The 16333-nt window shown below is 29.0% G+C and overlaps 1 protein-coding gene across 5 annotated transcripts in view; it reads right to left on the bottom strand.

Annotated features, from left to right (window-relative positions):
• Positions 1–418: 418 nt before the first annotated feature.
• The window catches only part of LOC103580160 (polypyrimidine tract-binding protein 2), a 151505-nt gene continuing 135590 nt past the window's right edge, over positions 419–16333 (bottom strand). For 4 of the 5 annotated variants that reach the window (XM_053740405.1, XM_053740413.1, XM_053740404.1 and 1 more), the window contains 9 exons: positions 12725–12776; positions 12036–12094; positions 10441–10672; positions 9970–10187; positions 7824–7857; positions 6379–6471; positions 5546–5762; positions 5183–5324; positions 419–4650 (listed from right to left, as the gene is read on the bottom strand). In XM_053740405.1, coding sequence (XP_053596380.1) covers positions 4582–4650; positions 5183–5324; positions 5546–5762; positions 6379–6471; positions 7824–7857; positions 9970–10187; positions 10441–10672; positions 12036–12094; positions 12725–12776 — 1116 coding nt within the window. In that variant the 3' untranslated portion in view covers positions 419–4581. The remainder of the gene's footprint in view (positions 4651–5182; positions 5325–5545; positions 5763–6378; positions 6472–7823; positions 7858–9969; positions 10188–10440; positions 10673–12035; positions 12095–12724; positions 12777–16333) is intronic. The other variant, XM_053740407.1, reaches the window with a different exon arrangement.

The following is a 16333-nucleotide window of genomic DNA, read 5'->3' as shown; positions in this document are numbered from 1 at the left end:
CTAATAAATTTACACGCGGTATTTCGCGTATTATAACCAGGTTATTATTTATATTATTAATAATAATAATAATAATAATAATAATAATAATTATTATTATTATTATTATTATTACTATTATTATTATTATAATATAATTATTATTGTAATAAATATTTTTTTAAATTATAAAAACGGAAGAACTTCGAGTCACCCTGTTATCATTAATTTATAATAATTAAATAAAATAAAATGTATATGATAAATATATGTAAAAATAAATTATACTATTATTTGTAAATAAATATATAAAAATAATGGAGAGGAATTGGAGTGGATTTTTTTTTATCGAGGATTAGTTTAAATCTTTAGAGGAAGCACCGAAAAAAAAAAAAAATTAATTGTTATTAATTAAATGTATAATATAAATAAGCATGAAAGTGCACCAGAGGTGTAACAAAAAAATGAATAATTGTAATAATAATAATAATAATAAAATGAAATAAAAATGGATATTAAAAATTAATATTCAAATGATTTAAAAATAGTAAGTTTTAAAAAAATTAAATAAAATAAACATAAGCAGTTACAGTAAGTGGCAATAAAAATGCATAAAAAAAATTTCTTAATTAAAAATTAATAATTAAAAATTATAATAATAATAATCGCTGTCTACAATTTTTTAATACTATAATTACTTGTGCGTGTGCAATAATTATTTTTTTTTTTTTTGCGTGGAAATTTAAATATTTAATATATTTGTTGCGGAACTCTAATAATTTAGTCGCCGTTGATTGGCTCTTATTTATTTAAAACAATTACTGGAGATTCTTAATACAGATTCATAGATTCAAACTGGCCCCTTTCGCTCATGCCGGCTGTAGTTTAAATGCATTTATTTATTATTATTATTTATTATATATGTTATATATTGTTGAGTTATACGAATATATATTTATATATTCAACTGTTTTATTTTCTTTGCTTAAATTTTTTTTTCAGTTCGCTGGGTTCGTTGGTTTGCTAACCAAAATTAATTTCCTATCGTCATGTTTACAGTTGACTCTTTTTTTCTGTTTATTAAATTAAATATTTAAGCCTAGTTTGGCACAAAATACAAATTGCCCGGGACCGGCACTCGCTTATTTAATTTTTAATTATTTAAATTAACAAATCGTGCGATAAAAAAATTTAATTAAAATTTAATTTTACTTTGCATACAAAAAAAAAAGTATAAAAATATTAAAACAATAATTGAGTTTAAAAAAAGTTATTGGGAATTTAAATAAAATATTTTTTTATAACACGACCTGATATTTTTTTCACTTCACGCATTTGCTTACTATTTTTTTTTTAATACAGTAATGAAATGTTATTGACTCCAAAGCGTCATGCCTCAGATAAAATGTACACAAGTTTATTTATAATTATAATAATAAAAATAAAAATAATAATAATAATAAAAGTAGTAGTAGTTAACTAAATAGTGAAAAAATACTTGGGTCAATGATAAATGAAAACTAATTAAACGCGGCACATAAATCGAGTCCTTCCGTTTAATTGTAAAACAATAACTGTCAAAAACGACATTCCGCGTAACTCGTAACTTTAAAATTTAATAATTATTCAATCAATATTATTTTAAACATCAATACTTTGTTTGTTTACTTTAAATATCATTCTTAATTTATTCTCTTTACTTTTTCTTTTTTTATTTTTTTAAATTTACTATAAATCGATAGCTTTATCTATTATTCGAGACTTTGATTTCGAGGGGCAAAAATAGTAAATAAAAAATAAAATTAATAATTTATATACCGCCAGGCCAGCTGATAATAAAATAAAACACCAGCTAATTGCTATTTCGCTGGCATTCATTTCTTACTTTAAATATATTTGTTATTTATTATTTATATATATATCATGATTTATTTTATATACTTTTGGGCCTGTCTTTAATAACACTACAGTCTGCAAACTAATTTTACCTATCATATATATCTAATGCATTTATATCTTACATCAATATATAACATTGATTTAAATTACTTTTAATTACCATCAATATTTTTTTTTATGGTTTTTTTCTTTTTTTCTTACAACTAATCAATAATCAATAAACTGATTACTTTAACGGGCATGAAACAAACAAAGACTGAAGGCCTTAATAACTTAGTTTATTATTTATTATTATAATTATTATTATTATTATTATTATTATTATTATAAATGTTGAGGTGAACGATCGAGTTGCCGATGGAAGACAATTTTCACATTACATAAATCCATATCATGAGAATTAATATTATCAATCTCACAGGCAATGATAATATACTTAGCATGAGCTTAATTAAATTAAAATCCCTCAATCTTTGTCAGTTTAAACCCGTCTTATCTGTAAAATACATTACATATTATTTCTTTTTTTTGTTCTTGTTTGTTATTTTTTAAATTAATTATCTTAGTCATAATTCATAATATACTCAAATATATGAAACAGCGATATGTTAAACGATCCTTATCCTTTTAAATAATAATTACATGCTATCAATTAGACAAAAAATGCGTGTTTGTAAATAAGAAGTATGAAATAAACAAGGAAAAAAAATAATAACTAACTTAGATTAAAATTAATATAACATGTTAATGTATAATTTGTGGATATATCAGCGATCGTGTGCGTATAATACTTGTTCAATGCAATTGAAAATTATAGTTAAAAAACTAGTTATATATATGGATATATATCGCGATACTAATTTCAAAAGGACATATTTTTATATGTTCTGGCTTTAGGAAAATCTCTGAAACCAAAAGGGCATTTAATTTTTTTTTTTATTGCCAATTTTGGAGACTTATTTTAAGGGAAGAGACTCAGTACTCGATAAGGGAACTAGTAATCGATCACTCATGTATTTGTATATCTATATTTACTAAGTATATATATACAAATTCATGAAGTGATCGAGTATTAATGCCCTAATTGGGTACTAGGTCTTTTACCTCAAAGCTAAAAATTTTTTTTCCAATTTTGAACTTCAGAAAAATTCTACAGTCTAATTATCAATAAAAAAAAAATGCCCTTTTGGAATTAGTGAGGCGATATATATATGTATGTATTTGTTTCTTTAAAAAATGCAGTCTGAATCGCGCGCGTTGACAGCTGTAAGAAAAAATAAAATTTCCACAAGCAGGATTAAAAAATAAAGATCTGACTTTAAAAAAATTGATTAATTAATTAATAATTAATAAAGTTTTTTGTACATCTGATGTGCTGGTTCATGCAAAAATCACAGCACGATTGTCTTGCGTTTAGCTCGCATTTATTATTAATATTTAATATTAGATATTTTTCATATTCATTTTTGTTTTTTGTTATCGCTGTCAACGGTAATGGCTACGACCGACTAGTTGAATACTGGACACCTATTATTCGTTTTTATTTTCATTCTTTCGTGCTCTAAATTAATGTCACAATTTATCTCTTGCTAATAAACTTTTTAAATCCAAACATTCTCGGCGGGTGTGAGGCTATCGCTCGAGACATAACAGGAATAATTAATAATTTATGTTTTGGACGATAGTAGCACCGATAAGCCGTTGAGAATGAATTTAAAGTTAATTTATGCAAAAAGATCTCGTCTTGCGTTCTTATAAATTCTTATACTCTAATAATGATAATAATTATAGTTATAATTAATATTATAATATTAATAATATATGAATCACCAGCAATTGGACGCTAATGCGGCCGGCTTATTTGTAAAATATCTTACGATACGTGGATTCTGTACAAGAGTGTAATTATTTAACTGCTATTTATTCGGCAAGCCCTTCTTAACTTTTTTTAAATATTCAAAGTCTTCAGATCCTTTCATTATTTTATAACTATTGAGTATAGACTATAGATAATTGTGTTAATCTAGACAATAGTCTCTAGGTCGCCGTAACTGACACATTTAAATCGAAAACTCAGCTCGTTAATTAACTTCTCTAGCAAATAAAATTATTATTATTATTATTTTTGTTCAATGAGACAATTGCAGGAGCAGTAATTTCGAGTTCGGAGAATAAACTCTTATATATTAAGATCCGACCAGAATTTATCGATTAATTGGCTCTTAAGTGACCACTGATAAAGGCGAGACTTTTTAAAAATTATTTAAAATAATAATAATAATAATAATTAGATTAATTAATTAATATTTGTGTTCGTTAACTGGCGGTGATATTTGTGTCTAGGAATGTGACAAGTTGACCGACGTGACCGCGAGCGGAATGAGGATGAATAGCAAGCTTGGTTTTAGTTTTAGTAATTTTTTGGATCCTCATCCTCATCCTGGTACTCATTCCTCCTGACTTGGATTGTCAAGTGTTACGGCTGAAGGACGTTGACGAATGAGAGCGAGTTTTGTTGGGTTCTATTCGCTGAGAGATGGCTAAAGTATCGCAGTATCTGTGTAGTGTGTGTGTCAATGGTAGTCCATTATCGGAGCGATTGCAGAGTCAGTGGATCTATCAGTCATAGAGGGTAGAGTGAGTCCAATAGTGAACAAGAGCGTATGGCTGGAACCACTGCGACTCGATGTACGATCGCTCTTGTTAGATGTTGCTCTTTGAAAATGAAACTCGCAGGTGGTTGGATTCACTCAATTGATAGTTGTGCATTTTCTGAAATAAGTTATAGATTGTTAGCTTTCAACAACATTTTTTTTTTTTCCTATAGTATTTTTTATAGAATATTATTATTAGTACTCAGTTCAAATTCAAATCAGAAGATAAATTATTTTTAAATTTTAAAAATTCAAATTATTCATTAATTTTTTGAATTTGAATATTTGGTTTTAATTTTAAAAATTAAATTTTGAGTTTTTTAGTAGAATATTAGTATTTAAGTCAAATTCAAATTATAAAACTTAAAAAATTCAAATTATTCGTAAGTTTTTGAATTTGAAAATTTTGATTCAAATTTAAAAATTAAATTTTTAGTGTTTTCATAGAAAATTAGTACTGAGTTCAAATTTAAAGGATTCAAATTATTCGTGAATTTTCGAATTTGAATGTTTGGTTTTAATGTTAAAAGTTAAATTTTTAACACACACGTGATAAATTATAAAAATTTTTTTTTTCAAAAACTAAAAAATTGACTTAAATAGAATCTACTTTAATAAAATTATACTTAATAGTTATGTCAAGTACATACAATAAGAGCTGCTACTGCGTCATCCATGCTGGGCATCTGAATAAGGGCCATTTTTCTGTCCTTAGGGAAAAATTTAAATGCTTTAACTGTAAAGCCGTTCGACGTAAAGGCATCCTTTATCTCGTCTTCTGTTACAGTTGCCCTGTATTGTATTTAATAAATTTAAAATTGTTATTATTATTATTATAAATTATAACTTATAAGTGTTTATTAATATAAAGAAAAGTTTTAGCTGGCTATATTGAATTTATGATTTAATTTGAATAAATTAAAATGACTTGTCAAGGCAATTTAATTAATTAATTTTTGAAAATAATTGACTTGATTAAAGTTAAGTTATAAAACAAAGTTTTAAATACATACGGAATGTTAGATAAATGCAAAGTTGCACTTGGTGGGTAGATATTTTGGTAATTTTTCGAGCCAGGTTTTTTGAATCGGTGTAAAGGGCTGTTGGTGTAGTCCTTAGTTAAACCCGCATCTGGTTGTCCCTCTTTTGGTAATTGGACAGTTTGGTGTTTGCTGACCACCACTCTGATTTGTTTTCCAAAGACTTTTAGTTTGTCCATGTGAGTCATTGCTAATTTTTAATCATTCATTAATTAGCTCTTTTATTTTTTATTATATAAATATGAGAAAATTTATTACATTGCAGTGCTGATATTTTTATTTAAATAAATAGTCAATTAAACTTTCAGTAAAACTTGGGTTACTTTGTAAGATTAAAAATTAAATTTATTTTTACTTTGAGATCTGAACCAAAGTTGACAAAGTTACAAGCATTTATAAATGAGGTGGCTTAAATTACTTAATCTATTCATTACAAATTTAATGAGAGTAAACTACGGGTCCTTACTCTTTAGTTTACAGTTTTAGAACTTGACCGCGGAAAAACTATTTTAAATTGCAACGTTCCTGGTACATAAAATATAAAAAAAAAATACTTGATAATGTAATATCAGTTTTTTTTAGTTTTATTTTAATCGAACTTTGGATCCTGGTTTAACAAAAAAATCATTAAGCCTTGGGTTTAAGTGATAATTACGCGGGTTACAATGTCCTACTTTTTTTCTCGATGCGTAATATAAAAAAAATTCGTATCATAACTGAATGTAATAAAAAAAGAAATTCTTAAGTTTTATTAAAAATAAAATCGACTTTTTATTAATTAAAATAAAATGAATTTATAAAATTACCTAAATGACCTTGATGAGGCTCGGCCATCTGGATAAGGGCTGAGTCTTTTTTATTGTAAAGAATCTTCACACGTTGTACATCCCCATAAACGCCTATATTCGCAATACATTATTACCATTAATTAAATGTGATACTAACAATAGCAGATAACCGAAAATTTAATTATTTTTAAAAACAAACTACTTAATATTTTAAAAAATAATTTTAAAAATGCAGAGATACTCCATATGAAAACTCATACGTACGTAATTTTTTTTCTTTTAATATCAAATTTGTTTTTAAAAAAAAAAAAATTTTCAGTTATCTGCTAATTTCATCCTCATAATTTAATTTATTATAAAAAATTATGAACATTAATATTAAATAAATAAAATATATCAAGTTTATAATTAATATCTATTATTTAAAACTAATCTTGTTTATTTTAATTTACAAAAAAAAAAGTTTAAATATATGAGAATATCGGGGTACGATCGGACCGTGGTCTAGATCATGCAAGAGGCACCCGGCTAATAAAATAATTAATTTAATTATATATGAGCATTAAAAATAATAAATGAATTTATTAATATTTCGTATAAATAACTAATAACAATAATGATAATGATAATGAGATTAATAATGATAATTATAATGATAATATAAAATACCAGGTGCCTCATAAACTCATATTAATAACAAAATGGCATTTTCCTATGGAATTACTTGTAAAAAAAATTATTAAAGCAAAAGCTTATGTAAATATGAAGGCGACGAAATAAATAAATAATAAATGGATGAATAAATAATTTATATTAATTAATCACTGTGAAGAATCTCAGGTAAAAATATGTTTAGAAATAGAGGATTGTGAACGTTATTTATAAATATATATAAAAGTATATATATTTATGTGTATATTGTTTATATGACGATGATAAATAGACATATAGAATTTGTAGTACATAACGTAATTAATATATTATTTTAAAATAAAATAAATAACGGAAATTTAGTGGAATAAAATTAAAAAAAAAATCAAATTAAAAATTAATTAATAAAAGATAAGAATGTAGATTTTAATTAAAATAATTAATCATTAATTATCCGCTTCAATTATTCTCATATTTAGTTTTTTTGTGGTTAATTCAGCGAAATTCGTGGAATTAAAAAAAAATTAATTAACGCATTCAATTAAATATACATGTATTTAATTAATAGATATTGATATGCGTTCATTTGAATTAAAATTATTTTCACTTAATTCTGTTTGCATACGCGTTAATTTATCACTTCATAATTGTAGTTATAATTATTATTATTATTACTATTACTAATATTATTATTATTAATATTATTATTATGGTAATAATGTAGAGAGCGGTGATTTGATATAGTATGTGAGTAGTTTAAATATAATAATTAATAATGTAATATAATTAATAATATAAATGTGGAGACGTACCAAACAGGGTAAAGAGAGCGTCAGGCGTGACCATCTACACAGAGAACAGACAGAGTCCAGTCAGTAGTCAGCGAGTACATAGATTTCAATGTAATAGTACGGGTAGTGATTGCGCACAAGCTTAACTTATTATTTTAAATTATATTAATTAATTAATTTATTTAATGTGATTTAATTTTGTGTTGTTTGAAGACAAAGATAAATATGAATGTTAATAATAAGTAATAGGTTTTATACATGATATATATTTAGGTGAATTAAAAAAATTTGTTAATGTATAAGAGAAATGTTAAATAAATAATTTAAATAATTGCAAAGTTTGTGCGCAAACACGACGAATAGTAGTACACATAGTAAGTATAGTATAGTGACAAGTTGCAGCTGCGAGATATATGTGTAATCTTTGGCGATCTAAATCCTCATGCCCGGTCGGTTTTTTATATTTTTTTTTAGTTTTTAGTTTTGTTTTTAGACAATTGTTTTATGAATATGTACAAATTTACAATACAATAGATCGTTAATATTTTTTATTTTTTTTGTTTAGAGAATAAAAATGAAAAAATATAAAACGGACTTTTGGCAGACCGGGCATCACGAGGTATTGAGATGCCATGGAATTACGATTAATCGGAGGATCTATATAGGATTGTGATGACTAGGTGATTTATTTAATGCGTGTATTTATATATCGGATCTATGCTGGGTATATACGAGGATTACATGTGCACTAAGAATCGATTTCCTCGTCAAATTTTTTTTTTTTTTTAAATTAATCGGTTATTAAATATTTATCAAAGTTTGAATTTTTATTTATTTAAAACAAAAATTTAACACGAGTTGTTAATTGTGATGTCCCTGAAGATCGAAAGGTTTTCGCGCAACGAAAATTAAAAAAATGTATGATAGTAAAGTTAGCGGGCATTTGACAATTTTTAAAACTTTGAAATGATAAATTAAAATTTTTATAAAATAAAAATAAAAAAATTCATGTTCAGACAATTCGAAATTCAGTGCATGTATTTTTTTTATTTTTTTTATTTTAATTATTTAGATTTTTTGTATGTAATTAAAAAATTGTCGTATGTCTGCTATATTTACACTCATAAAAAATGTATGTAATTCGATTCCTGATAAATTTGAAAACACAGTAGCTGAAAAAAATAAAATATTTAAAGTATGTATTGAATCATGTCCACAAGACTCCACCGGAAGTAAAAATACTAAAAAATTGATTTTTAAAAATTTGTCCCTCACTGTGTTTCAAAGTTGGGCAGCCGGATTAAGGGGTAGTTCCGGAAGTTGGGATGGTCTGCAATTTTCGGCTGACATACCCGGAGAAAAATGGGCTTCAGAAATATATGAAATTATGCTGTCAGTCAAACATGAAAGAGGAAGTTGAGTTGTCAAAAATTATTATGCTACACTACAAAAATATTATACTCTTAAAACGTATTGATGAATTGTAACGAATATTATTTGTCTAAATTATGAATTACAGTAAAAAATAAAAAATTTTTAGAGGCTCACAATAATAATTATAGTGCAGCATAATAATTTTTGACAATTTCCTGTTTCAAGTCTGGTCTATATAATAAAAATTCGTAAATTTCTTAAGCCCATTTTTCCCCGTGTAGCATCCAAGCGAAACATTCAGAAATTTATCCAGTAATTAGATCCAGTAGCTTTAAAATTTTCTATTTTCATTCCGCGAAAAACCTTCCGATCTTCAGATCCATTAATTGTGGAAATAATAAAACTAATTTATATTCGATGAGGAAATTCAAATTCTCTAGTTATTTTATATTTTTGAAAATATACTGCAAAGTATTCTCTACTTGAGCTTCTACATTTATTTTTTATTTTAATGTACATACCAATCAACTCGAGTATTTAAAATAAATTGAAAAAAAAAAAAAAAAACAAAAAAAAACAAGGATTGAAGTAAAAAAAAGTTTGGGATAAATTAAAATGTAGTTTAGCATAAAATGACGGGAAGTTTACAATTTATAAATTACTTATATTTTTTTATGGGTAGAGAGGAGTAGGGGTGGGGGAGGGGGGTAAGGAGGGTAAATAATGATAAAAAAAATAATAATAATGAAATGTACTTGTAGTTCAAAATGTTAATGAATAATGGTAGACTTACCTCTTCATTAAGATTGGTGACAAGCAAGACTGAGGATATCTGAGGATTTCCCGGTACACGTACACCAAGTGCACCCGCTCCAAGACTAAAACCACCAAGACCGGCAAGTCCGGCACCTGGTGCCACACCATTACCGTAAGGTCCTCCAAGTGGCGACGGTAGCCCGTGCATTGCGGCAAAAGGCGACGCAAGGACGCTCGGAGCTCCTGTAATTGACTCTATTTAAAGTAATTCATGAGATTACATTAATAAAACAGAACCCACTTGATTGATTGACGTGAATATTAAATGCTTTAGCAGCTGGCGAACGCGAATGAGAATAAAATTAAGACCGAGTATTAAGATGTAAAATAAGAACAAGAGGAACAAGTAGAAGAAGAAGACGGAGAGGAAGAAAAAAAAGACCAAGTAAAAGAAGTGGGACGTTTTATTAATTAAAAAAAAAATAATATAAATATTTAAAATACTTACCAGGTAAACGTGCGCGTGGCTGAGTGCCAGCAGCACCAAGAAGAAGCTGAGGAAGTAATTCACCACCAAGTGCCAAAGATGCGGCATCTAAATTTGGATCACCTGTCGGCAACGTCGGATTTGTGTAGTCACGTGATTTGTCATTATTGTATTTAACATTCAAACTTTGCATTTTACTAAAATCAATGCGTAGTGTACAGCACGAGTTGTAAATGTTTTGTCCATCTAGAGTCTGTGGTAAAAAAAAAAAAAACAAATTCATTAATAAAATTTAAAAAATAAAAATTAATTAGCAAGTTAATTAATTAATTAATTAATAAGTTACGGAGATGTTATTAATGTAATTTTAATTTGAAAAGGATCGGCGGTGGCAGCGGCAAGTATGGACAATATCATTGAGGGTGAACGGGTGTACATGGGAATATTTGATTTTCATTAATAATACAGTAGCGGACCGACGACCGCACAATGACGCGAACGCGTGGGCGAATTCGTGGTCCTTTAATATGACGAGCAATGTGTAGCCGGGCTTTGTTTGACTTATGCTCTCTGTTACATATGTGGACTCAACTATACTTTAATGTTAGTATTCAGTACTCAGCTCTGTACTCTCTACTGCCCGGTATTGCTACTATACCGCTGGCGCGTTTTCCCTCGACGGTCTACTCTCGCTCGGCCATCAACTGCCATTTTGCATATTTACATGCGCTAATGAATATTCCATATAATAAGCATTGCCATTATTAATTTTACATTGACCCAACCGGTCTAATTAAATGACCATTGTTACAATTTCTATTTACATTTAATTACATTACTTCGTTATTTCAATTTTTTTTAATGAGATAACTTTTTTTTTTTTTTTTTTTTTTTCTATGGATCAAAAAACAAGTAAGTAAATAAGTAAGTAAGTGAAGTGTACATGCTCAATAATGACAAGATCATAAGAATTTTATTCTATAGGTAAAGATGAACCAGAGTTAAGGGAGAAAAGAAAAGTTAGCTCTGGGCAATGCGTAACAACGAGTCTACATTGCAACTTGGTTAGTTAAAATATATATGTATAGATATATTTATAAGGTAAAAGGTAAAATTTTCTCGACTTGGAGACTATTAAAATCTTTGAAGAGAAGAAACGCTAGAGGGCAGACTCGTTTGTTATAATTTGTTGGTACGAAGACAATAATTTCGAATTTAGATTAAAAAAAAATAAAGAAAAACTTTTTTTAAAAGATAAAGAAATAAAAAGAGTAGGATGTTGGTAGCGGTGGGTAAAAAGGAACGAAGACTAAAAAATGAGAAGGAAAAGAAAAGAAATTGTTAAAAATTGGCATGTAGAAAATTAATATTTAAATATTAATAGGATAATTCTTGCACACGATTTGCGGAAGTGAGGCCCGAAAATGTTGGATACTGGATAATTCACGTCACGCGCACGAGTAGAGGCGCACTTGAGTCGGAAGAATATTCCCAAGTTGATATATCTTTCCCAAAGGAATCCGCTGCCGGAGAAACTGGATGTGCGTGTGTGCAGACCGGAAATTTAAGGGGCTTGAAAAGGCTAAACTGTATAATACAAAATGGAATATACTTACTGCTTTAGCATTCTGCGCAGCTATTGTATCCGAATACTGTATCAGTGCTTGGAACGTACCTTTAAAACAAACAAATATTATTATTATTATTTAGTTGCCACGTAGTATTAAAGTTAGAAAGCATTAAACTGTCAAAATTGAATGTCAAATCTTAGCCCAGTTCGAAGTTACTGAGGCCCAGGCATTTTCAACCCTCGCCTTGACTTTTAAATCTTAATTGTTCATTATGTTGATCGCTTTAAAGTTATTTGTGCAAGGGACCAATCGACCAATCACCCAGTCTTAAAGGTTTTTGGGATCAATGAATCAATTAGGGGAGATGAGGGTTTTAATTTACGTGAAAAATTTAATAATATAAGAGCAAGTGATATTTCAAAGTATCTTATAATGGGTTTTATACTTTAATTAATTAAAAATATGCTATTAATATTAATATTATTTATAATAAAATAAAATATAGAGGCTCTAAATCATTGTGTCAGTTCTCAACACCAATTTAAACAACTTTAACTCTATACAAAACTTTTTCGTAGTTTCTTTTCAGTTAAAAAAATAAAAAACTTTATTAAATTCTTTTGTTGACTAATTATTTTCATGAAATAAAATTTTAGAAAAAAAAAATCCAGCAAAAATATCGCCTCCATTTATTACATTTTTAATAAAAATCCATGAATAAAAAAAATACTTACTGTTTTTAGTGAAGGTAACAATTTTTAATACTTTGCCAAAGCGCGTGAATATCTGAAACAAAAAAAAAGAGGATTAAGCTTTTCATTAAAAATCTATGAAAAAAGTTATGAAAACCAGTAGTGGGAGAGAGATTATTCTTGGATTCGGTCGGTGATGGAAAACGAGGTTGATTATGCATGACAGACGAGAGTGGAAATGACGTACGTACAGTGGAAACTGGTTGAATGGATCAACCAAACTGTTCATAGGCAAGACCGCAGAGACTGACCTGCTAGCTGTCTATCTCTGTCTTTTCATCTGTGCCGAAACTCCCTTATAAATCCTGCCAACTCTTCTAACTACCGAGCTGCAAGCTCCTACTCTGTCTCTCCTCTACATCTCTCTTCACATATGAGTGGTATAAATAGCTCACCCAGTCCTAATATGAGCTTTCGCGTCCTGGTGTACAGAGAGAGCGAGCGAGCAACCGGGACGCGATGAGTTTAGTTCAAAACAAAATTAACAAACGTATCGTTTATCATATTTATCATGAAACCATCACTGAATGATGGTTTACATTCAGCATATAATTGTTGTATGTTCAGTGCAGAATATAATATAATGGATGCTCATGTAATTTGAATATGTATGAATATTTTTATTTATTTGCTCATTATATATTTATTATTTAATTTAATAAATATGTATATAATTTATATACATTGATATAAATCAACATGAACTGTTAATAATTTTAAATTAACATCAACTGATGCTGTGTATTGATTAATTACTTAAATATTTAATGGAGACACGAATATATACTAAACAAAATAAATGGGATGCTGGTGATAGTGGGCGCGTAAAAAATAGAGAGTTTGAATAAAGTAATGAAAAATAATAAAGCTAACAAAACGACATAAAGTGTCAACATGTTTTTACAAGGGATATATATATATATATATATATATATATATATATATATATATATATGTATATATATATTTGACTGTCTCACTTTGGTTGTTCAATCGTCATTTGGACCATCCAATTATATCAGCGTGTGTGTTTTTAATTGACGCTCTGGCAAATAAAGCCAGTCATTAGCGATATTGCCCGTTATTATTGCAACCGTTATATTGAGAGTGACGTGAAAAGTTTATCCTCTGCGTATACATTTCGGGATGAAAAAAAAATATAACAAACCGTTGGGTGAAAAAGTACGTAGGCTGGTTTTAAAATCGTATTAAATAACAGATGGTTTTTTTTTTATTTATTTATTTATTTTTTTTTTTGTTTGCGGTGGAGTACAAAAATATCAGTTGAGAGCAAACAGATTTTCCAGCAGCATTATCAGCATGACTCTAAATTTATTTGGTATATTTATGACATTAAATTTACGTGCGGGTAAAATCAAAGTGCTTAACCATCGTATTTCTGTTGTGCCCGATGACGTGCTGATAAATCCAATTCAATAATAATTTTCAATATTCATCGGTCAACCGCTAGTTTAAACTCTGCGTGTATTAATCAACTGACTGTCGATTATGTAATTTAAATATTTAAAAAAACAAAAAAAATAATAAAAGATTAAATATATTTATAAATTTACTGAATTGATTTAAATGTAACAATGAAAATTACTGATTAAAATCACAAGTACAATGTGCAGTAACAACATTGCGACCTACTGTAACAAACTAAAATCCCAATAAAATTGGCTTCAGCAAAATTGAGTAACCGAGGGCAGCACAGCGTACTTTCCGTTTACGTACACTTCCGTTTTCTCTTTTCAGGTATCGTGTATATCTACTACTACCAGTGTAACCAGCATCAGTACCAGTACCAGTACTAGCATCAGCATCAGCATCAGAACTAGCAGTGGTGGCGGCAGTGCCCATTTTAAATCCCGTGGGAAATCATCTTTGTAGAGAAAAACGCGCACACAAGTCGAGAGAGAGAGCACCGGACATCTATGTCTGTATGCTAGCGTGATTCTACCTTTTGCGGTAGGGTGGTACCTCGGAATAGCTGCTGCAGTATCACAAGAACTCGGCATATCTACAACACACATACATCCGCCTGTTTGGCTAGTGTTGGTTATGAAAATAAAAGCGAGCACACACATGACCCTTAAGCTCTAATATTTTATTTTCACATGGTTTTATCGTGTCATTTTGTTTCCACTCGGCTAGCATGCTCGTTGTTTGCCGGACGTAGACGTTCAAACTGTTGTATACATATAGATATATATATATGAGATGGAAAAGTATGGAAGTATAGGTCCTGTGTAGATGGAACGGGGTCGGAGATGCTCGCTTAAGAATTTTTCACTCGGCCCCTCCGTCAAATCGAACGAAAGCCAACGGCACGCGAGCAATCTTCTCCGGACTCGATAGCTTCCTGCCGGCGCGTTCTCTCTCATTTCCTATCCGAAACTGGTGCTCGCTTTTCTTCGGTCAAACCTCCCTCGGCGGTCCCTCCAGAGCCGGCTCTTGATATTTTCATCGAACATCGTACCACGTGGTGGGCTATCATCCTCACAAAAATCCACCCGAGCGACCCTCTCAATATAATACACCGCTATATCCTTTTCATCCCTAGTCATTCAATCGAAAATTAATTGTGCCATTTTATTTATATCTTGGCAAAAAAAAAAGCTTCCTCGGTCAAGTGAAGCCGAGGGACTTTATCTTTTTTTCGTCTATAAGATAAAAAAAAAAAAAAAGTAAAATAAAAAATAATAATAATAAAATAAAAATACTTTGGTCGATTTTCTGCTCCACAGCTTGAGGATTCCGGATCATGAGAAATTGGTTTAGAAAAATTACCGACGACCAGTCATCTTGTGATGTGATATTAGAGTCATGAAGAGTGTGTGTGTGTGTGTGTGTGATGGAAAGAGCCAAAGTTGTACAGATGCTGATGGAAAACGAGAAGGAGACGGAGAGACCGATGGATTTGTAAAATAATCGACTCTTGGGGATTAAGTTTGCGGGTACGCGTTGCACGTACACACCACAAGTTACGTCAATGTCGTCGTTGGTTATTGATTGCAGCAACAGTTATTAATTTGTGTGAGTATGTGCAGTGTGTTCAATTATCGACATGGCTCTCTCCCGAGCCATCAAGTACTTGGGTCTAATGCAATAACGCCCTGATGTACAATAACAATGCCAATACAATTCCATCAATTTGACGTGGGATCCATACATATATATATGTATGTGTAAAAATAATATGTACATTGAAGATTGTACATTCATTTATTGGTTGTGATGATGATTATCATGATGATGATGATGGTGATGGTCATAAAGTCCATTTAGTTCGTCACGTGTAAAAGCGGGAACGAGAGCAACTGGAACAATCGAATGGAAACATCGGGATGATGTATATGTATGTATATATATATCGTCATAACACACGACACCAATCCATTAATCATGTAGAGCACGAGTTATGTGTGATTAATGCAACATTTTGATCCCTTCTTCTATAATACATGGTCAATCGTTTTTATATTTTTTATTTATTATTATCGTCATCATCATCATCACACTTTTATGTATAATACCTCTCGACTTTTCTTTATATTGTAAAATGTTATAGCGATAATAATAACAACG

Source organism: Microplitis demolitor, chromosome 1, assembly GCF_026212275.2.
Source record: "Microplitis demolitor isolate Queensland-Clemson2020A chromosome 1, iyMicDemo2.1a, whole genome shotgun sequence".
NCBI classification, from domain to species: Eukaryota; Metazoa; Arthropoda; class Insecta; order Hymenoptera; family Braconidae; genus Microplitis; species Microplitis demolitor.
Note: the sequence above shows the minus strand (reverse complement) of the source record. Positions and strands in the feature narration are given on the sequence as shown.